Source organism: Convolutriloba macropyga, chromosome 4, assembly GCF_964194025.1.
Source record: "Convolutriloba macropyga chromosome 4, txConMacr16.3, whole genome shotgun sequence".
Classification (NCBI taxonomy): Eukaryota; Metazoa; Xenacoelomorpha; order Acoela; family Convolutidae; genus Convolutriloba; species Convolutriloba macropyga.
Window position 1 is genome coordinate 21,083,230 of NC_134471.1, and position 22,841 is coordinate 21,106,070.

Sequence of the window (22,841 nt, forward strand, 5' to 3'; positions counted from 1 at the left end):
GATTAGGAAACACAGCCTCAGTAGCTCAGATGGCGGTTGTCTACATCTCCGAGATTATTCTTTACACAATGAACTTACGGATCTTTTCCGCTAGCGCCCCCCCCCCGGTCCTATATAGCCGAAACTTAGGCATCCCCCAAATATTAATGTTTTGCTCCCTTTTGGAAAGTTAACTTATGATCATGATTACGTACCTAGTATAACACATCAACAGACACATTTGCAACATTTTTCAGGATCTCTTTATGTTGTAGACCCATTTACAAAGCACGTAATTCCCGAAAATGCAATAAGAACAAGATTTTGGTGGATGTTTACACTATATGCAGTTCATTATTATTATGAAAGTATTAATTTCAAATCACCGCTCTATTAATATTTTCTAAATGCCCATTCAGACGTATTCACATGTAATAATAAAAGCGCATACATAATGTTTAAACATATACAAATCGGGGTTGCCAAATTTACTGGGGGGGGGGGCTAAAGGGGAAAGATCTGAACATACACCACTTCAGTAGTTCGCTGAACTGTTCGCCATTAGACTAACAAAGCACTAAGCGAACTTTATGGTGACTCAATGTCCACAACAAATGTCACGAAATTCGCCGGTCGGACGATAATGATCAGACTTAAAATCGGTTGTAAAAGATTCGCTAAAAAACCAGCAGCACTAACAGCACTGCAGCAAATATCGTTTCAAGAGCAATCAAAAGATCTAATAAGACTACTAATAATGTTCAATGCTTCAAAAAGTGAATCCATAAGGTCAACTCAACGATAAAAAGGTTAAGAAAAAAGGTTTAGAGTAAAATTAAACACGCGCTCGCATTCACCCGGCCAGCTTTTTTATGAAACAACCAAGAAAACTAAGAACCACATCCACTAACTCTCAAATCCGGTTCCCCATCAAAGATATCCTTCATTTCCACGAAACAATTTTTTTCTTATTTTCCATCTTATCGTTATCAATCGTTAAAATGATACAGGATTTTTGATAACCTCGCCGAACAAAGAAAATAATGCAAAACAAATCACTAGTTACCCCTAATATTGAAAAAATGGTATCAAATTAACTACTATATTCGTCAGAAGAACAAGTTATTTCAGCAAATACTGCACAGTGTTTAATGAAAAGATAAGCAAATTATACAAGGAGGCTCGGTAATATGCGTCTGCACATGATGTTCCGACCCCGCTCATCCACAATTCTGGCTTAATTGTCCATCAAATGAGGTGGAGAGAAAACTTTCAAAAAGGAAATTCAAAAATAATTAGTTATGAAATTAAAAATTGTCTCCAACTCACATCACTTAGTAAAGTAAATAACGCCACGTTAAAAAACGTTTCCTTTTTTTGAAAACAAATGATTTCAAACAATGAAAATTATTTGATATCATCTGAAATTTTTAAATACGTTTATTCATAGCTTCATGTGAAGACATTGAGAACTATCATTATCCGGAATATGTCGGAGGTCCACAAAAACAAACGAAAAACACAGAAGAAACACGAAAATTCAAATTAATATTCAAAAACCTTGTCGAAGGCAAAATCAGTACAAAATAAGCAATAATCAGTTGCTCCTTCGATCACCAATAACATATATAACTTCTGAATGATGAGACTAGATAACAAGAAGACAAAAAAACAAGGGCGAAGCTAGAAAATTTCGTAGAATTTTATGAAACCAAGTAACTTAAAAAGTTATATCAGACATCAGCATTCATATAAGAACATTGTATAGATTCAGATAAGAATATTTATGTCAACCTGGACCTGAATTGAGTTTTAGTAAATTTTAGTCTCCGAAAAAAAAATTAATTTCAAAATCATAAAGATTTAGCTATCAACTGAAAAAGCTAAATAAGTTTCTTTTTACCAAGAAATCCGGATATCTGTCATTATTTGGAAATAGTCATACGTCTGCAAAAAGAACGACAAATATAGACAAAATTTAAATTATATTAAGACTAAATAAATTGTTGCGAAAAACGGGTGTCATAGCCGATAAAACAAAAATTAGTGAACTACAAAAAATAGATATTTCCAATTCTGTCTTTCCTCAACACCAATATTGCAATACGTGACCTGTAATTAATGAGACAAGGAAACAATTAGATAAAATAACAGCAAACTGGTAAGTTAAAAAATACGTCCAGACAAACTTTAGGGATCAACTGAAATCGGTAAATAGGCTCCTTTGTTGATCCTTACGGAGCAGCTAACACCTGCAATTATGCAGAATTATTCATACGACAATCGAAAACAAAAAAATCCACTAAATTGGTAGAATATGGTGTCGAAGCCGTTAAGAGCAAAATATATTCAACGAAAAAAAATGATGTTTTCCATTGTTCCTAATGTGATATCTGATCTGTTAATATTATGACAAGACAAGAACACGAACCTCAAAGATTGAAAAAAATCCAAAAATTACATTTTATTTGTGAAAACTCGTAGCATCAAAACAGAAAACCCAATACTTAAAACGTTAAAACGCAACAAATATTAGATTTTATTACCTTAGAAAGGCGATACCACCTGTCTTTGCTGACCTTAGACTACAAGAAGAACGAAAAGAGCAAAAAGTGGCAGAGCTCAATTATCCATTGGTCATTTTGAAAACAGTATTTTTAAAAGTTAAAACAACCATAAGGTTTCGACAGAAAAATTAGATCAGTTTCCTTGAAACTTCTTAGGAATCCAACTGCACCATTCATGAGTAACTCTTGCTTTGAAACCTTGCTGTTTGTCTGTTCTGTAATTACAAAAAGCAAAAACGAACAAAGAGATTTTCAAAAAAGACGGACAGTGTAATCCGAATTATTTTTGGACTGTAAAAACAACAATCAGACTCAAACCAGACTTGCTATTGCTGATCATTCATTAGGAACACGTATTGGTTCCAAATAATATGGATATGAATACGCTGACAAAAAAGTGGACTTATTAAAGATAAAAGCTGCATTTTGGATAATTATCGACTTAAACTAGCAAACCAGCAAATATTTAATTCAAGAATACTCAAAACCATCCATGATGAATAAACCGATCGGCTAAAATTTACTGAACAAAAAACCATTGGAGTATATAGTTCTTCACCCACTAAAGTGGGTTGGAACAATAGTTCCCTAAATGCATAACTAATGGTCTGTCTACTCTTTTCTTCAAACTTTTTGGCAGCGTGATCAGTTTGCCCTGAGAGAGAATTAATTCAACGCCGCCAAAAATTCAGCCCTCCGCTTCTTAACCGAATTCACAAGCATCAGTAGAAGACGGAACGTTAAAAAATCGATCTTGCCTAAATATGCAGTAATAAAGCCGGCAGACTGCCGGATAATAGCCACCTTTGACACCTACAGACATCGGGAATGAAACAAGCAGCGAAAAAAAAAGCAGAAAGGAAAGATTGAAAGTTTCATTTTCTTTGAAGACAAGTGTTTTAAATTGGTGAACAGCTGTAATTAGGTTTACACAATTATATTAAACTATGCTTCTAAATTGAAAGATATCAAATTTGATACTTACACCACAACTCGCATTATTTCTAAATAAATTTGATAACTTAATATGAGTTGACTTACTCACTGTTAAAAGATTTGTACGGTTGCTCTTGAATTTACATTTCAGAATTTGATCGTAATCAATAAACACATTGCCCCATTTTGACGAACGAATTCTGCCATGTTTGTGAAACATTGAATCTGATTTAAAAATAAGCGTTAAGATGAAGTCTTTAAAATCGATAACAGTCAGTCTTTGTTTGCATACTTTTATCAGTTGTCAGTCTTAAAAACAAAGCGAAACAAAGCAATTGCTCTTTCTTGCTCGTTTTATGCTATTCAAAAAGTTTGAAATTCACGTTTCTAAACCAAAATGGCCAACCAAGAGAACCTTACTACAGAAAAAATCACCGAACTGAAACAAATTAATCAAAACTTACAAATACTGTAACAAAACAAAACCTACTCATACAAAATCTTACGGATGATCTCGAAAAACTTGAGAATAAACAAATTACTTCAGAAAATAACATCTACCAGGTAGAAAAACAATTAAACAACAGTAGAAATGCACCAAAACAGATTACACCTTTCTTATTTTTACTAACATCGACATCCCAGCTGATAGTAACTTACTTGCACCAGTTTTACAGAAAAAAAAACAACAACTTACAGGTTAGTTTGAATCCCGACGAAATGTCGATTGCCCACCCACTAAAAAATGGAAACAACGCGCCTGTTTTGTTCAATTTTACTATTTGCATTAAAGGGACATAATTCTGAAACGTGCTTTATGGTTAAGAAGTCTGATAAATTCAATGGGGAATCCTATTTTATTCATGAACCACTAGCGAAAGAAGATGTTTTCATTAAAAAAAGCTTAAGAACTGGACATTAAGTATAAAATTAAGAAATCCCACTTATGGGCTATTGATGGCGAAAGATAAAAACCAGTTGATGACATCAGCGAGCTTTCGGAGAGTTTGCAAACTATACAAAATAATGGCACTCCATTCTTGAATAACAAAGGAACCTATGCTTTTCGCCTCATATGGACGCAACAAACAGTAGAAATGATATACCTATCAACAAAAAAAATATTTACGGTGTTTCATTTCAGCAAAACAGAACTTATGCATCAAAAAACTAACATTCTCACTCTTGCTAGTTAATATCCGATCTGTAAACAAACATTTTGAGTAGCTTCAGGTTTTTTTTGCAAACAATTGAGTCACTACCAAATGTGATTTGCCTTGTTGAAACTTGGATAAGGAGGGTTCTCATGAAGAACACTTCAACTGATAAGAAAATAATTGCTACAAATCGGGTGGAAATTGTTGGAGTAGCCATGTTTTGCAGGAACGATATTTTTCTCTTAGAAAGCTTTGCAACGAATTATAATGAAAGCCTAGGTATAAAAATTAGTACAAATAACAAAAACTATCCTTTGATTACATACTATGTTCCCCCAGGGTTCAATAAAAATCAGTTCCCGACTAAATTGACAACTATCTTGAGACTATGGTGGTTGTGAACCAAAACTTTATCGTATATGGAGACTTCAATATAGATCAACTATCTCTGACTCCTATAAAAAAGGGATTTGAAGATGTAATGGTATGAACCATTCATACCATTACCTCTATTAATGGTATGATAGTGTAGTAATGGTACTCTCTCTAGTAATGGTATCTCTAGTAATGGTATGAACCTAATGGATTCGGGTATAAAAAGCGAAACGTCAACAACAAAAACATCCCTCGATTTGACTCTAACAAACATCGATAAAAATCAATGCATAACAGAATCTATCAGTTATGACATTACAGATCATTTTCTCGTAGTTTTTCGTCTAACAAAAATATGATAAACCCAAGATAAAAGCATTTAAACGTCGAAAGATGTCTGTTTTCAACGACATAAACGCTTTGAAAAACAGAAAGGAAATGGAAAATAACAAGTATATTTCCGAATAAGAAAACGGATCAAACTTTAAACGCTTTTTGTAATTTTTTACAATTTGTAGTCGACAAATACCAGTCTTTGGTTGAAATCAAACAAAACAGAAGTAAGAAACAATGGGTCACGTCAAAAATCGATTAAAAAATCTTTTCGCCAAGAGAAACAATGCAGAAGCAAAATGGTTGAGAACAAAAAATAGATATCGAAAAAATAGAACATCGAAAAAAAAGATATCTTCAACTGAAAAGCAAGAGCACTGAAAATCATGAACGACGCAAAAAAAGTTTTTCATACAGAACAAAACTCAGAGTGTGGTAGGGACTCGATGAAAATTTACAAAATCTTAAACATAATGATAGGCAGGAAATTCAGAAGTGATGTGAATTATAAGATTGTTTTCAATAATATTGGAACTGATGAACCCAGTACCATAGCTGACTACTTCAATGAACACTTTGTAAATGTTGCAGATGAAATAGTAAACAAATTACCTCAAATAGGCTTTCCTTCATCTAATTATACTGAAGAACAATCTATGATGCTATATGAAACAAATGTGGTAGAAGTGCTCTCACAAATAGCAAGCCTACCAAATTCTTTTCGCATGGTGTGGATCTGATCACTAACACCTTTAATAAGAGATCTAACAAAAATTTAGCGCCTTTTTATTTAAATATATCAGCGAATCTTTTTTGAGTGGAGTTTTCCCAAATAGCCTAAAACGAGCAATTATCCAACCGCATTTCAAAACGAGATCATAAACTGATGACAATAACCATCGACCAATTTGGATTTTGCCGTCACTTGAAAAAATCTTTGAAAAACTTTGAAAGAATCACTGAAAAAACAAAATTGTCGACTACAATGTAAAATTCCAAAATCTTGGTGAAAATCGGATTGGTTTCCGCAGTCAGAGGTCAACAGTTGATGCACTCGTAAATGTAGCAGAACACATTAAGTTGGAACAAGAAACAGGGAACAATATCACCACAGTTTTCCTTCATTTGAAAAAGGCATACGACACTGTAAATAACTCGCTGCTGTTGAAAAAATTATAGAACTTTGGTTTAGGGGTCAGGTTTTAAGCTGGTTTTCCTCATAACTCAAATCAAGAACACAGTGTGTTATATGGAAAGAACTGGGAGTATATATATATATATATATATATAATAAATATATATATATATATATATATTTATTATATATATATATATATATATATATATAATAATATATATATATATATATATATATATATATATATATATATATATTATATATATATATATGGAATATCAAAAGAACTGATAGCAGTTCAGAAGTGCAACACCTACAAATATCTAGGAGTAATTCTGGACGCGAATTTAACTTTCGAAGCTAATATGGAAGCCATTTGTTAAAAATCAAAGAAGAGGTTCGGAATAATTGCAAGGCTAAGGAAAACTTGCAGTCGCAACACCATCTTGATGTTCTAAAACACTCCGGTGGTACCAATTTTTGAGTATGAAATTCTTATTTATGCTGGAACAACGTTAAATTTGCTGCACAAAATTTAACAATTACAAAAGAAAATTTAGAGAATTGTCTTTAGAAAGAAACCAAGAGACTCCATCTTTGAAACCTTATTCGAGTTCAAAAATTTAATAACTAGTGAACTATACATAAAACACCTGCTTTTATTCAGCCTCAAAAAATACTTTGGGTTACATTCAAACAAAATGATGAATGAGATTTTGACCGCAAATCAAAATTTGTCAAACAATACTCGCTTGAAAACCGCATTACACAAACAAAAACACTCGCATTATACAAACGAAAACCTCAAAACGAAATTCAACTCGGACATCTCTGGGGTATCGCGGTAGAATTTTGATATTTTTTACTGAAACAAAAAATAATACTGAGCTTGAAAAAGAAACCATGTTCTGTATAAAAGTTAAAAAAAACTAGACTTCAATATAGCTTGATCATACAAAATGACACGCTAATAAAACTGTTTTCAAATAATATCAGGGCGCTTAATTACGATGCCTTAGTATTTGCAAGCGTCCACTCCTGATGAAACTTTGGATTTATTTATTTTTAAGAGTGGATTCTGCTGTTTCCCCAACTTCTTCGTGCTATATAAATATACAGGGAAATTCAAATTCGGTTCTACAGTATAACTTGTTTTAATTTGCAGTTCACATCGCAAAACCACGAGACTTTGCACTCTACTTCCTGCTTCAGGGTGTACAAAATCAGTACTCAAATTTAACCCCCAAAATTATGATAATGTTAGAGATGTCACTGTAATACAGCTTCTCTCAGCTCAGAGCTTCACATCAACAAAAAATCCTTGGAACTGAATAATTTATTATGCTTTCAGCATATGGTACGACCATATATCGTCCAGACTACATAGAAACTAGAAGTATCAAACATAAACCGACTAATTACGGGAGAACTGCTCTTGAACGACAGGCGGGTAGAAAATTATTCGACCACGCCGGGATTCAAACCATTGACCTCCCGATACCTAACCACATGCACTGCCCACTGGGTCATCAAACAATTTTTTTTCTTTTGCCGCAACCAATTTATATTAGGAACAAGCAATAGTGATCACTCAAAAATAGAACGAACGCGTGAAAAAGTCACTTGAGAAGTCAAAGATTGTTCTGGAAGAAAAGCGCAAAATGGTCAAGCGATAAATTTGCATAAAAACGATAAAACACTTTTACAATAATTGCTATGCACTTCGTTCAAGAGCAATTACAACGCTGATATGATCATTTACTGGATAATCTTACTTATGTTAGACCCTGCAAATATCATTTTCTTAAAATTTAACTGAACAGCAATGGATGTTCTTTCTGTTTTCACATCACTGCTCTTTTCAGAATCATTCTGTGTCGATTTATCACCTTTTGACTTTCTCGAAGTAGCTCCAAACGCTTTCAAAGATTCCGACATTGGCGCTCCTGTTATTTGTATCTTCAGTTTTCCGCCCTGTCCAAACCCACCAATAATTACTCCTTTGTCACCCGATGAAAACTCAACTTTCAGTCGCAAAAATTTCTCGATATTCGTCTCTTTTTTCAGCATATTTTTGCATATAACGCAATCATCCGAAAAAATTCTGTCAATTGAACCTTGCTTCTGTTTCCTCTTGAAGACTTTTAATTTGCTCAAATACGTCTCTGGATAATTCGGCTCGTAAAACACAGTATCAGGCTTTCCATAAAAAGCAATTCTGCAAGTATTTGATAAAATATCTGAATCCAACTTTGACCCGATCAGAATTGAGTTCGGAGCTGCCAAAATTGGTTTTTCGAACTGAAGCAACATGAAAATTGTCGCACGCTGATTTGTTTCAGAGCTTTCCGCGGATTTTTTGTCCTCATCGATTTGCTGACAAAATTCGTACTCTTGTTCAGGGTCAAATCGACACTGATTTCCAGTAGTACTCGAAAATAATGTTACCTTAGCCATTACTGTTTCATGGCCAACAACAATGTGAAACTTCGAATTAGAAGCAATAGCTCCTTTATAGAATCGCACCTTACGTAATAGCATCACACAGCCGTGTATATTACGCAACAATCCAGGGTAGCATACCAGACCTCGTTCCAAAGACGAGGATTCAAATTGTGTGACACAAACACCGGCTCTGTCGCCTTTTTGGATTGAGCTAACGGGTTTACGGAAGACTTGGATAGATTTGACTTTTTTGTCCATAGAAAGCGACGCAATTTCGATCTTGTCATTGACTGACACTTTTCCTTGAAGACACGTTCCTGTCATTACGGTTCCCTGTCCTAAACAAAAAATCCTGGGTTAAACATCTTTAGAGCTATCTTGAAGGACCCTACAGAAAAGATTTTCCCACCCGCTCCTCATAGATTACTATCATCTTCTTTCGTTGCCCTGTTGTTTAACAACTGCATCAAATGAACTCACACGCAAGTTCCACCGCTTCTTAGGCAAAGAATGCTTTATCATCGCAAAGACACGTTCACTTGAATGTCGGATCATGAAAAACGAAACCCATGCTAAGAAAACACTTCGAAAACGGTTCTTTCCTATTAATTACCCCTTCTTCGATCAATTCTCATAACTATTCTCACAATTTTTCTGTAATTCTGCGCAGATCTGTTTTACGATCACTATGTTGATACATCACAACTGTTTTTACTTTGAATTAATGTTCACTGAAGAAGATCAATTTTGGGATACATTCTAACCAATTGTTGCGTGAAAATACAAGAAACTTTCTCAAACAAATTTGAGCTACAAGGATCTCTTACTCACCTTTTATTGAAAAACAATGATCAACAGCAAATAGGAACTGCTCCGTTGAATAACTATTGTCACTATTTTCCGTAGCTAACCGAGCTGAGATCGCTGTTGAAACATATCGCCTCAAGATTGAAGAAAGACGACCTGTGATCTCGTCTGTCATTTCTTTTGAGGAATCTTCACTTTGGACACAAGAAAAGGGGACTATTTCGATCCCCTCTCCAAACACCGTTTGTTTGAAAGTTGCTCGCAGTCGTTTCTTCATCTTCTCTACTTTCTCCGACCTGCATCACATCTAATTAAGAATTGATATACACACTTGCGGGGGAAATAGGGCTATACAGACTGCTTAAATTCTTAATAACAGGATTCAACACGAAGAGAATCATTAATTTTACGTTGCTCACAACCTTTTCAGATTCCCTACGAATATGCTGCTTGTTTTTGTTGTTCCGACCCCATTAAAGCGGGAAGGACCTCTATGTGATATCTCCAATTTTAAGTCCCGTCAATTTTGATCCCCAAAAAATTTCTCGCCTCGAAGCACAAGTGGCATCATTTAGAAGCCCTTGCAGGGTAAGATATAACCAACAATATATTACAGAATGCCAGAAAATAGCCGCCATAGCATTGTAGACCTACAGTCTCAAAAAGAAAACAACATACCAAAAAAGACATTTCTGTTCTTATTTTAATCGTTGAGATTCTATATATTGATTCTATATGTTGCTGTTTCTATTAGCTGCGCTCCAATAATCTTCAATTAGAGTGACATAATCTCAGTTCACCTTATCTCCTTAATTTTAAAAAAGTCGTTTTGAAATAAAGTAATATCACATTTATATTGCGAAAACCAATATTGCGCTTATATTAAGCACACAAAAACAATTTTATCGTCATTGAGAAACCATACAAAGGATCACAGATTTAATTTTCGCTTGCACAGACAACAGTGCGACTGAAAACTCATCGTAAAATCTTTCAACATTTGTATTTTTTAGAAATCTCTGGTGATCATTAAAAAAACAGCCAAAATATTCAAGTATTAAACTCACAAAACAATAATCTGGCATCAAGAGTTCAGAAATCTTTAATTATCTCCGTCACTCAAGAGACACATTGGGAAAACTTAAGGCAGTTAGCATTCTGAGAGACAGAAAAGATTTGTGAAAAATGAAAATCAAAACGTAGGTCTCAAGAAAACAGAGCTTTTCGTTGTGAAAACAGTATTTTTAAAAAAAATTACAAATACTATTCTCTTGTTGGAGATACTTTTCTTCACCTGGTTAAAACCCCGCAGCGTTAAATCTGGTCAAACAGCGTTAAATCTCGAAGTCGGAAAGGCAATTATGATCAAAATTTAGCCCGAGAAAATTCACATAAAACATAAATCAGTCGATTGAGTCATAAAAATTGGTAAAAAAATAAGAGCAATTCCAAATAAATTTTCAGACCTGTATTATATTAAAAGAAATCAACTGAAAACAAAACACTCGAAAGAAAAGTATCTTAAACAACTTAAAAGCAGAGCAAATATAACAGAAGGGTGCCAAATGAAGAGTAACAGAAAAAGGGGGCCAAACGCAAAAAAATAATGACAAAAAGGTGCCGACATAGTTTTGAACGTTGAAAAACAATTTGATAAAATTTAAGTACACAAACAAGTATAATTCAATGCGTAGAAAATAATATTTAGTAAAATTAAACGAACATCCTTCCCAAAATTTTATTAAAATTACAATTATTAAATAAATTTTTTTATTGAAATGCAGACTAAACCAAAATATAATGAAAATATCAATATCAGCAATAAAATCCCCGCCAAAGTACAGAAATTCTATATTATGCAGCTGAAGAAAATTATCTGCAACATAAGAATAGTATTGGTAAAAACTTCTGAAATGGTGTGACGGTACAACGATAAGCTCTGTTTTCTTGAGACCCAAACATTGATTTTCCTTTTTTTTGACAAGTCACCTGTTAAAATATTGTTATAATTACAATTATGATATAAATTTTCTGCTGAATTGCAAAGAATCAACCCAAAATATAATGAAAAAATCAATAACAATTTATAAACGAGACGTGGCCATTTACATTGATAACAAAAAAAATCGCTTCTTTTTTGTTATCAATGTTAACGAAACTTTTTTGTTATCAATGTAAATGGCCACGTCTCGTTAATAATTTGATAGTTATTGATATTTCAAATATATTAAAGACTTTAAGTAATTCTATATTAGAGTCTTTAAAACTCAATAGAAACTTCATTTCATAATTGTAATTTTAACAATATTGTAATGGATGATTTGTAAAAAATGAAACTCAAAATTTAGGTTTCAAAAAAAGCGAAATATGAGCCCTTTTTCTGCAAAAATGCATTCCCGAGTCGAGACGGAAGGGTTAAATTGTGACAACTTGCAAGTTTTTTGCCAAAGATGGTTAACTTGTAAGAATTTGCAAGTATCTTGCAAAAGACGGTTCATTTGTAAGAACCAGCAACTCGAATGCTTCACTTGTAACAACTTGCAAGTCGAACGGCTAACTTGTAAGTTTTCGTACGCGTTCGTTCATGTCGAGCTCAACTCTCATTGGTAATTTCTGTCTCACTGGTTCATATAACATTCTTCTCATTTAGCGCAGAAAGCGCGTGGGAGTTAGTTGCTCGGTTTGCATAACAAAATGTAATGCGACCTAAGTTGACAAATCGGTTACTTCTGAATTTTATCAACGCAAGAGATCATTTTACAATTCCATTAAAATAAAGTAGATATCAATTAGCTTCTTCCCGATTGCTTTTTCAAAAAAATATTCCTAAAATCTTTTAACCTTTCTGAATCTGATTGAAGTTTCAACTTCACATGGCAGCATTTTACTTCAAATAATTTATTTATCCTGCATTTTTATCGAATTTTTTAAATTGTATGATTTCAGTTCACACTTTCCCAGAATCTATATTTTTTGTCTTGACCATCTGCTCACATTCACATTTTCCGACTTTTTTGTTTTTTTTCTATAATATGAGCACAAAGGTTATCCCGTAAAAACATTTGAAAAAACCAAGCTAAGAGCAAAACAATTGAGCCAAATGGAGAAAAAAACTGTTAGAAACGATTATCTATTTGCGCAATTTTCTCAAAAACACTTAAAAACCAAAAAGTCATTCACTCAACGCAGCGAATGAACAAATTTCTCTCTCAAGAATTGGTTCAAATGTCAGTTTACTCACTTTGCTTTTAGGTCGAAACAGATAGTAGTTCCGGTAAAAAAAATCCTCGAGAAAATCAAAATTCCTTCGTATCGTAAAAAAGCCAAGAGAAGGCCAATAATCGCCCAGCTATCGCTTTGCTGCTATTAATAAACATTTAACCTGGCAACTTTTGGTCGTGGTGGAACCCAAAGAGCTTCTTTTCAAGAGCTTGAACCATTTGCACGGAGTCCTTTTGTAGTCTCTCTTTTGCTACATGTTGATTTCTATTTGTTTATTGTGTATGACAACAGAGAATTAAAATTATCACTATTATCATAATGAGTGCTGCGGCTAATGGTATAAATGCGAATATCATTTCCCTACAATTCTAACGACGGAGTTACGCGTCTTCTGAATTCTATGAACTTGACAGAACTGTTGGTAGCACATTTCACTGAAGGGTTAAATGTTTGGTCGGTTAACCTTTTGGTAGTAGTGTATTGGGTAACCTAGTCGAGTTAACAGACGCAACTTTAAAAACGCAATATTCGCACCTACTCTCTTCGGGGAATAAATCCACTTTGTTCAGCACCACAATTAGAGGCAACTTCTGGCTGGACGAGAGGATCTCAGCCAACACAATGCATTCGGCAGTCTGAGTTTGGATCCCCTTGGAGGCATCCACAACTAGAATCATCAAATCGATTATGCTAGCACCTCCGATGATTGTGCGTATGAGCGACGCATGACCAGGACAATCGACCAGCGTTACTTGGACATCTGGGGGTAAATTCTCCGAGTTCTGAAAGATTCGCATCAACGGACATGATATTTCCGAAACGTTCGAGTGGTATTAAAATTGATGATTTTTCTGAAAAGGACTCTGGAAAAGGATTTGGGTAATTTAAGAAAATCTTTGTTTATTTAATTTTTCTCATATCCCACCTCGGACGTCTTCAATGGTAGAATGAAAGAGGAAAATCCCAAATCTAGAGTAATTCCTCTCTCCTGGCTCTGAGGATTCTTGTCAAAACAGGCTGTTGAAGCCACAGTACTCAGACTTCTACACAAGGAAGTTTTCCCACTGTCCACATGACCTAGCACCCCAATGTTGATGTTGCTCACCTTAGCCGAAGAGGCCATCATACACCAGTCACGAAATTATCAATTCAAGGAAAACAGTAAAACTGAAAATCATCACAGATGGCACAATACACTAAATTGTAAACAGAAACGATGACGGCGGTCTTGTTTGTGCACCCGGCGCATAGATAAAATGTTTACAAATCGAAAATTGGAGAAAGAAGAGGAGTACAGTGTCAAGAACTGTCCCTCTGAACAATTTTTCCCGATAGCATGTTGCGAATAACCTAATCTCGTTTTCGCACTGATGGGATTTTTTGTAGCCTTATGAAGAGAAACTTGCCATTAATATTTATTTATACCAATACAAAGGTGTATGTGATGGTTTCAAAGAAACATCAAGAAACTTAGAAGTTTTCTTTATTAAAGTTTCAAAGAACGAAAGAAGAACTTACCTGACGAACTTTATTGCTGTGTCGATACGTAATGGTCACAAAACTAAATTGAACTCTAATTTTGTTTTGGCACTATCATAATCTTATTGACCTATCAATCATATGTCAGAAGTAAAGTCCCCCACCAACAGAAACCTGATTCTAACATCCACCGACCTCCCACTAATGAACTCGATTGTACCCAAGCCATATATGATTCCCATGAAATGTTGATGAAAATAGAAAATCACCTCCGGGATTCGGAGTTCACATCTATTCACATGCCAATCATGTAAAATATTTATAGCTAATCTAAATTTTCTCTGTATATTTTCGAATAGATAACTACTATACATACAAGCTAATTTTTGTATATTTTCAGTTCAAAATTTAATTTAAAATTCAACTTATCGATTTCCTTGACCCGTGTTATCGACCACGACAATGGTGTCCAGACCAGCTACAGACAGACAAATTTTGGATCTACAGAATGCAGAATCAGCTACTGCGTGGATTATGTCTTTTGTGGCGAAATGTTGCGCAGAGAAGAAAGAGGACAACGTCAACACCGATGGTACTGTACAGGACCTACAGGTAACCAATCTCTTCCTTAGTATGTGCGGGCAAGATGCAACAATTAAACTTAGGAGCCTAATGAGTCCTAGGAATTTGATAGACACTCCGTATAAAGACGTCAGATTGGCTATTCAAAATTATATTTCTCCTAAAGAGAGAGTAGTAACGGCAGAAAGGGCTAAATTTCTGTCCGTAGTACAAGGTGTAGGGGAGTCAGACGACGACTTCGTAGCACGTCTTAGAGAAGAAGCACGCTATTGTGACTTCGAAAAACTGAAAACAGCGGCCAACCCCGAAGAGGAGTTGGTAAAAATAAAAATTATCTCAGGTTTGAGGGACCCTGAAGCAAAACTTAGACTACTAGACGGTATTAAAGCAAAACCAGCAAAGTCGGTTACTGAAATGACCGAGAGCTAACAGTTCAGAAGTCAAGCAATGGCTTTTGCAAGTTCTTCATCAGGTAATAAGTCCTTTAATGTGAAAGAAGTTGGGTTCAACTTCAAAAAGACCTTTCGAAACCAAATGAAAAAGTTACGGCTAATAAGAGCAACATGTGCACTAGATGTGGAGGTAAGCCACACTCTAGTTGGCCCTGTCCAGCGCTAATTGAAAAATGCAACACCTGTGAACAGGTGGGACACTCCTCGAAAATGTGTAGAAGCAAACCCTACATATTCAGGTAAGTACAATAAACAGAATAACTTTTGCCAAGAAGAAAATGTTTCTTCAGAGCAAGCATCTCCAGCTTCGGAGATGGGAATATTTTATACTAAAGAACAAATCTTTAGCATGACTGTGACATGGGAATATATCTCAATAAAAAACTGCAAAGTAAAAATGCAGGTAGACACAGGTGCAGGTAGAAACAGGTGCAGATAGCACAGTGATATCATCAAAAATATGGACTGAGCTTGGTAAACCTCAGTAGGATGGTAAGATAAGACATCTCCAAGTCTATAATGGTCATCAATTAACGCTTCTGGGATCACTTATTTGTGACGTTGAGTGGAACGGAAGCAGGCTCACGCAAAAACAACTAGCAGTCGTGCAGTCTGAATAAAGAATTTGGACTACTTGGTAGAGACCTTCTACCCAAGCACGGTGTGAACAACATTACAGCCGAGCACGTACCTGCTGTGAAGGGTTACAAAGCTCATGTGCCTCTGATACCAGGAACACAGCCAATGTTCTGCAAAGCCAGAAAAATACCTCTACCTCTTCAAGACAAGGTCACAGAGAAGCTGGAACAAATGGTCAGACAAGGCATCCTTGAACCGGTACAGCCAGGAGGAGTCACTAATGCATCTCCAGTGGTGCGGCAGAGAAAGAAGACTGGAGAACTGAGACTTTGCGTGGACTTGAAAGTGCACATCAATGGCAAGGTCATGGATGAGGACTACCCAATACGAGACATGGAGACGATCTTTCACAACCTACATGGGGCTTCACACTTTGGCAAAATTGACCTCTCAGATGCCTACTATCATATTGAACTTGACGAAAAAGTAAAAGATATATGCACAATCAACACATCCCAGGGACTGTTCAAGATTGACCGACTACCATAGGGATTGAAAAACTCTTCTTCAATCTTCCAGAATTGCATCCAATCGACACTCAAAGGAATCAAAGGTGTTGTGATCTTTCAAGACGATGTATTGGTGTATGGAACTACCAAGGAGCAGTTCGACAAGAGAATGCTTGCAGGCAAGAGTCGACTACGTGAAAAAATTTTTTACTATTAATGAGAAAAAATCTAACTCAAAACCAGTCGATAGCGTTAGCTTTTTGGGATACCCCATTTCAAAGGAGGGAATATCAAGGCAACAAAAAACCTTTCAAGACAAAAAAAATGAATTATGTGCTAACCCACTAGTACAGCCATATAGTCTACAAAAAGAAGAAAATTACTACTGCCGCCTCTGAAAAAGCCATTGGCGGGTTTCATTCGCAAGGACATCTACTCATATATGTATCGAGAAAATTGACTCCAGCGGAGCAAAACTACTCGCACATAGAGCGAAAAGCACTGGCAATTGTGTTTGTGGTCACAAGACTTTAGCGATTCCTTCTTAGAAGACGATTTACCCTACAGACTGACCACAAACCACTCAAATATCTCTTTGCACCAGATGAGGAGATGCAGAAGACAGCATCAGCGAGAATCACAAGAAGGGCAATAGCTCTAATGGGTTTCGACTATGAGTTGAAGTACACACCAGGAGAGCAGATACCCCATGCAGATGCTTTGAGCATAATGGATTTTGACAAAGACGAATCGGACAACGATCGAGTGTGCTTCGCAATCAATAACATCTACTTCGCCCAGTGATTTGGTGACCCAAGCAGAAATCAAAACTGAACTTGGAACAAACAGACTCTTCCAAGACATAACGAAACGAATCAAAACCGGCGATTCGAAACAATGTTCAGAAGCGGAAAAAGGACTCGAACAATAGAAAGATGCACTTACTTTATATAATGCAATCATCTTCAGAGGCGTTGTTCCTTTCATTCCACCCAAACTACGACACTTGGTTTTGGCAAAAGCACTTGAGACGCATCCCGGGAAGAATGCAACTCAGGCATCAGTCAGAATGATAGCATGGTGGCCTGACATTATCCAAGACGTTCAACACTTTGTTAGTAAATGCAAGAATTGTCAAATGAACAGGCCTAGCCTGGGAAAAAACAGTTTCTACGTGGCCAGAAGCCGACGTTTGGGAACAGCTCCAAATGGAGTGGGGTTATGTCAAGGACCAAGGCAATATCTTAGTAATTGTTGACGGGGGTTCTGGTTGGATAGAACGTTTCCCCGCGGGAAATAGAACATCAGAAACAGTTAATATATCTTAGTCAAATCTTTGCAAAATTCGGAATAGCAAAAACTTTAGTATCTGATAATGGTCCTGAATTTGTAGGTGGTGACCTTAAACAGTGTTGTGAATCACTGGGAATTAAGAAAATGGAATCACCCGTCTATCATCCAAGAGCTAATGGACTAGCTGAAAGAGCAGTTCAGACAGTGAAGCGGGCACTTCAAGCGTGGAGTCCAAACCTTAATGTGTCATTTGGAGCATTCCTGCAAAGGGCACTGATGACACATCGCAACATTTCAAAGACGAGGGGCAAAACCCCAGTTGGACTCTTGTTGGGACGCCGAGTGAGACTACCAGCAATAGCAGATTTCGACTTGTGCGAACCCACTCTATTCAAAGCCAACGAAAAGACAAAGACAGTTCCTGCTACCTTCATCATCAGGAAGGGCTTGAACACATCTTTCATAGAGCCCGAAAACTCAGCACGGACTATTCTAGTGAGCGACAACCAAATTGCGAGACTAGACGAGGACACTGAAAACTGAACCAGCAGTAGAGGAGACCATATCTCAATCAGAACAACTTCAGAACACAGATGTGGGACCTTCACTTCAAGATGAAGATTCTGCAGCCACATCATCTGCAGAGCACCAACAACCCGAAACCTCAGAGCCTTTACGAACATCAACAAGAAACAGAAAACAACCCGACAGATTTGGAGAACCTATACCCACAAACTTGCGTAAAAAAGGAGGGAGAATGTGATGGTTCAAAGAAACATCAAGAAACTTAGAAGTTTTCTTTATTAAAGTTTCAAAGAACGAAAGAAGAACTTACCTGACGAACTTTAATGCTGTGTCGATAAGTAATTTTCACAAAACTAAACTCAACTCTAATTTTGTTTTGGCGCTATCATAATCTTATTGACCCATCAATCATATGTCAGAAGTAAAGTCCCCCACCAACAGAAACCTGATTCTAACATCCACCGACCTCCCACTAATGAACTCGATTGTACCCAAGCCATATATGATTCTCATGAAATGTTGATGAAAATAGAAAATCACCTCCGGGATTCGGAGTTCACATCTATTCACATGCCAATCATGTAAAATATTTAAAGCTAATCTAAATTTTCTCTGTATAGTTTCGAATAGATAACTACAATACATACAAGCTAATTTTTGTATATTTTCAGTTCAAAATTTAATTTAAAATTCAACTTATTGAATTCTTTGACCCGTGTTATCGACAGTGTAAAAAACTCAATTATGGAGGAACACAATCAAATGGGGGAGAACATTTTCACAGTTACATTCAAAACAAAGTATAGCGACTGAAGTTGAAAATTGTGCACAAAATCCACCAAAATAACTAGCTATGTTTTCTTACAGAAGCTAGACTAATCTAATTCCAACTAAAAAATTACACAGAAAAAATCAAAACACGATGAAGCCCAATAGTATAAACGGAGGGAAGAATAGAAAAACTGACTAACACGTTCAGTTCACATTCTAATTCACTTTCTAATCAAAATCAACAGTTAGCATGAAACTGATAACGTTAGCAATTTGATGCACTAGCCAGTAATGACAGAGCGACTCGCAGGTATAATCTTTCAGAAAAAACTAAGCGTTATTCAATTGACGCAACGATCGATTTAACTCAAAACTACACATGAAATGTTGCCAAGCATTGAAAAAAGAAAAAGCAAACGAAGAAGGCCTACAAAGATTCAACCAAACTTAACATGCTCATTCATCTACTTGCATTTTTACAGCTAAAATTGAAAGTTCAAAACAAAAACCTGATCAGATCAAGTTAGACCAAGCTTCAACAATAATTCAATCAACATATAATATTAAAGTTTAGCAAGATCAAATTTTAGTACCATCAAAGGTTTCGCAGGGCCTAACCGTCAAAAAACTGCCCCCACCTCATCATGATTTTACGTCTTTTCGGTAGCTTCGGTGATTTGTACACTTAGAGACTGCTAAATAACCTCCAAGAGAATAGCTCAGCGACTTAAGGCTCTCTGGAGTTTAACTGTTTATCCCATTTTTGAGGACCAAACGTCAAACGGGATGTAAAAAAACTCTGACGAAACTCTGGTTGAACATAAAATTGCATGCACAAGAAAAACCAACAGGATTAATATAATTTTCGCAAACGTTGTTTGAGAGCAATCAACAACTGCTCTTTCGCGGTTTCTGAAAAAAATAGACAATCAACACGTAGAAAAAGCATAGAAAGAAACGTGGAACACAGACTTTTGAGGATGAACCCTTCAAGAACCTTTTGAGGATGAAAGTTGATCAAGCAAAATAACAAATTCCGACCAAGGAGGGGTTCGAACCCCCGATCAGCGGCATAATACACGGAATCATTAACCCCATCCAGCTATCAGGGGCCGAGCAGAAGTCCCTGATAGCTGAGTGGTTACTTACTCAGTGTTTTACGACGGAGGTCTGGGGTTCCAACTCCAAATTGATCATTTTTTGCACCTCGGCCGGGATTTTTATTAAAATCAACAATCGCTTTTGGTTTAGCAACATAATTTAAGTCAGGAAAAAAATAAAGTAGTCAAGCGTGAAAAAGATACTCACGAAGTGTAATCGAAAGATTGTTCTAGTCTTCACACTTCGAGAGCGATTAATAAAATCAAGAGCCAGAAGACATCAAAAAGAACCAACAAACTAATCGTGCACTTGTGTCATATGAACAACGGAGTTAAACAAAACCGACTAACGTTGAAAGCATTGCTCTCGAAATAGTGGGAGCCAAAAACTAGTGCAGAGTGCTTCATTCGGGGGAGCAACTAAATTAACTAAGGGAGCTTCAAATGACGTCATTAGTTGGTTATTACATACCACTATAACCACTAATAAAAGTACAGTGAAGAACTACACAAACTTCCGCGCATTTTCCATTTGACTTCTATTAGTGATATGCCGCCACTTGAGCTCAGCTGCTGAAATTAAGATTACAACAAACGAAAACGTCAGGGCATAAATGTCACCCGAAAAGTCAAACCAGTCAAGCAAGTTTTGCATAAAAACATAGCCAGTAGAATACAGGAAATGGCTCGAAAAGTCGTCTAATAAAAAACTAAGCTTACCTATTTTAAAATTATCAAAATAGCAATATATAGAATCAACCAATTTTTTAATTAGGAATGTGAGTAGCTGTGGGGTAGTGGGCAGGTGGGGGGTAGATAGGAGGTGGGGGTATGCGAGAAATTGGGAGGTTAAGTAGGTTAGAGGTAGGTGCCGGCAAGGGGGTAGGTAGTTGGAGGGGGGTGCGTTAGTGGGAAGGGTAGTTGCGGAGTGGGGCGGTGGTAAGATAGGTGGAGGGGGTAAGCAGATGGTAGATTGCTACCCAGGGGGTGAGCGGATGTAGGCAGGGGGTGGGGGGTATTGGAAGCTAGGTGGTAGCGGAAATTTAGGTGGTGGGGGTAAGGAAGGGGGGGGGGGTTGTTATGTAGGCCGTCGGTCTAGTTTAGATAAGGAGGGGGTGTTAAGTAGGGATATGGATTGTAGGGTAGTCATGAACAAACTAGTCATGCTTAAACAAAAAATCCTCTGCATTACCAATACTGTTCCAGTAATACCAAAGCTGTGCAATAATACCAAAAATCTTCGAGTCGTAAAAAACTAGTACAAATACTCCTCTTCGCGTCGTAAAAAGACCAAACTTTTACAACAAATGCTTCAAAGTTCGTTGCAGAGCAACGAAACAAAAGAATTGTTGCAAAATCCCGAGTCAATGTTTAAGCGGAAAGTAACCATTTGGCATACGCTTAATCACTGTGCATTGGCAAGAAAAACATAAATGTAGGGGGTCCAAAGATCTAGAAAATTACTAATCACAACACGAACTTACATCTCCTCGGTAGATTCGGCGAATCGTATCCTTAGACACTTGTAAGACTCCAACTCGATAGTTTAATGCCCTCTCGCTTCAACCGTTTATCCTGTCATAATAACCATGAACTGCACTAAAAACCAGCTCGACAAAATAAACAGCTACAAATTTTCGTTTTAGAGCAAATAGTAATTAAACATACCCAGCAGAGTGCCGGCAAATAGCCCATTGAATGATTTCGATAACCGTTGATAACCATAACCACGATTCGGATTGGAAGACAAGAAAAAACGGGAATCAAATGATTTTTGTAGAAAAACAATTTTAAAGTGCGAATTATTTTGATGTCATTCCGTGGTTGAACAGACTCGTGTTTCATAGTGAGACAATAGAGAGGATAGTATCAAAACCAATAAGCATTAGATATGGTAACAAAGACTTATGAGAACCAAATTCGAGTAACGGGCATCTAAAACTGGGCTTTATGAGTTCATTCCGTTTCTATTTCTGATTTCGTTTCTTAATACTGACTCTGTTCATTTTGAATTGTTTTGCTGAGCAACTGCTGCCTAAATACACTTTAGCAAAACGAGAGAAGAAGGAAACTAGCCTAGAGAAGTCAAAAAGATCTCACGCAAAATGTTGAACAAGCTGTGAACTAAGGTAAAGCGAAAAATTTTTATTCAACGAAGTAAAAAAAAACATAGCAGGACAAGTCCTGACGTTCAATTTAAAGAATTTTCATTGACTAAAAAAAACTAGACCTAGATCGGACTATGAATGAATTGGAAAAACCATTCCTAAAAAATCAGATAAAAGAGAAAATCAATGTCAAAATGCCGCATGTGAACAAAAAACCACTAGAGAAATGGAAATTTGGTTCAAACAAAAAACTAGACCTAGAATGAACTATGAAAAGATTGGAAAAACCATTTAGAAAAAAAATCCGATCCAAAAAAATCGAAAAAACTGTAAAAAATTAAAGCGAAATTGCCGCATGTGAACAAAAAACCACTACCGAGAAAACGAATTTTTGTTCAAACACCGTATTCTTACTCTACTTTAAAATTAGAGCGAAAAAAATTCACTCCGCAAAACTACTCGCTCCACTTCCTGTTTCGGCGTG

At 36.2% G+C, this 22,841-nt stretch overlaps 1 protein-coding gene across 3 annotated transcripts; it reads right to left on the reverse strand.

Moving 5' to 3' along the window:
• Nucleotides 1-8,179: 8,179 nt before the first annotated feature.
• On the reverse strand, nucleotides 8,180-21,913 carry LOC142338314 (selenocysteine-specific elongation factor-like). Of its 3 annotated transcripts, none has more exons than XM_075388003.1 (5): nucleotides 21,734-21,913; nucleotides 13,885-14,036; nucleotides 13,494-13,741; nucleotides 9,762-10,033; nucleotides 8,181-9,268 (listed from the first exon to the last, which is right to left on the reverse strand). In XM_075388003.1, exons 3-5 carry the CDS (start codon nucleotides 13,634-13,636, stop codon nucleotides 8,244-8,246), a joined length of 1,440 nt encoding a protein of 479 aa, XP_075244118.1. In that variant the 5' UTR covers nucleotides 13,637-13,741; nucleotides 13,885-14,036; nucleotides 21,734-21,913; the 3' UTR covers nucleotides 8,181-8,243. The 3 variants fall into 3 exon arrangements, with proteins under 3 accessions (XP_075244119.1, XP_075244118.1, XP_075244117.1); XM_075388002.1 differs by having other exon boundaries at nucleotides 13,885-14,064; XM_075388004.1 differs by lacking the exon at nucleotides 21,734-21,913 and having other exon boundaries at nucleotides 8,180-9,268; nucleotides 13,885-14,454.
• Nucleotides 21,914-22,841: the final 928 nt, after the last annotated feature.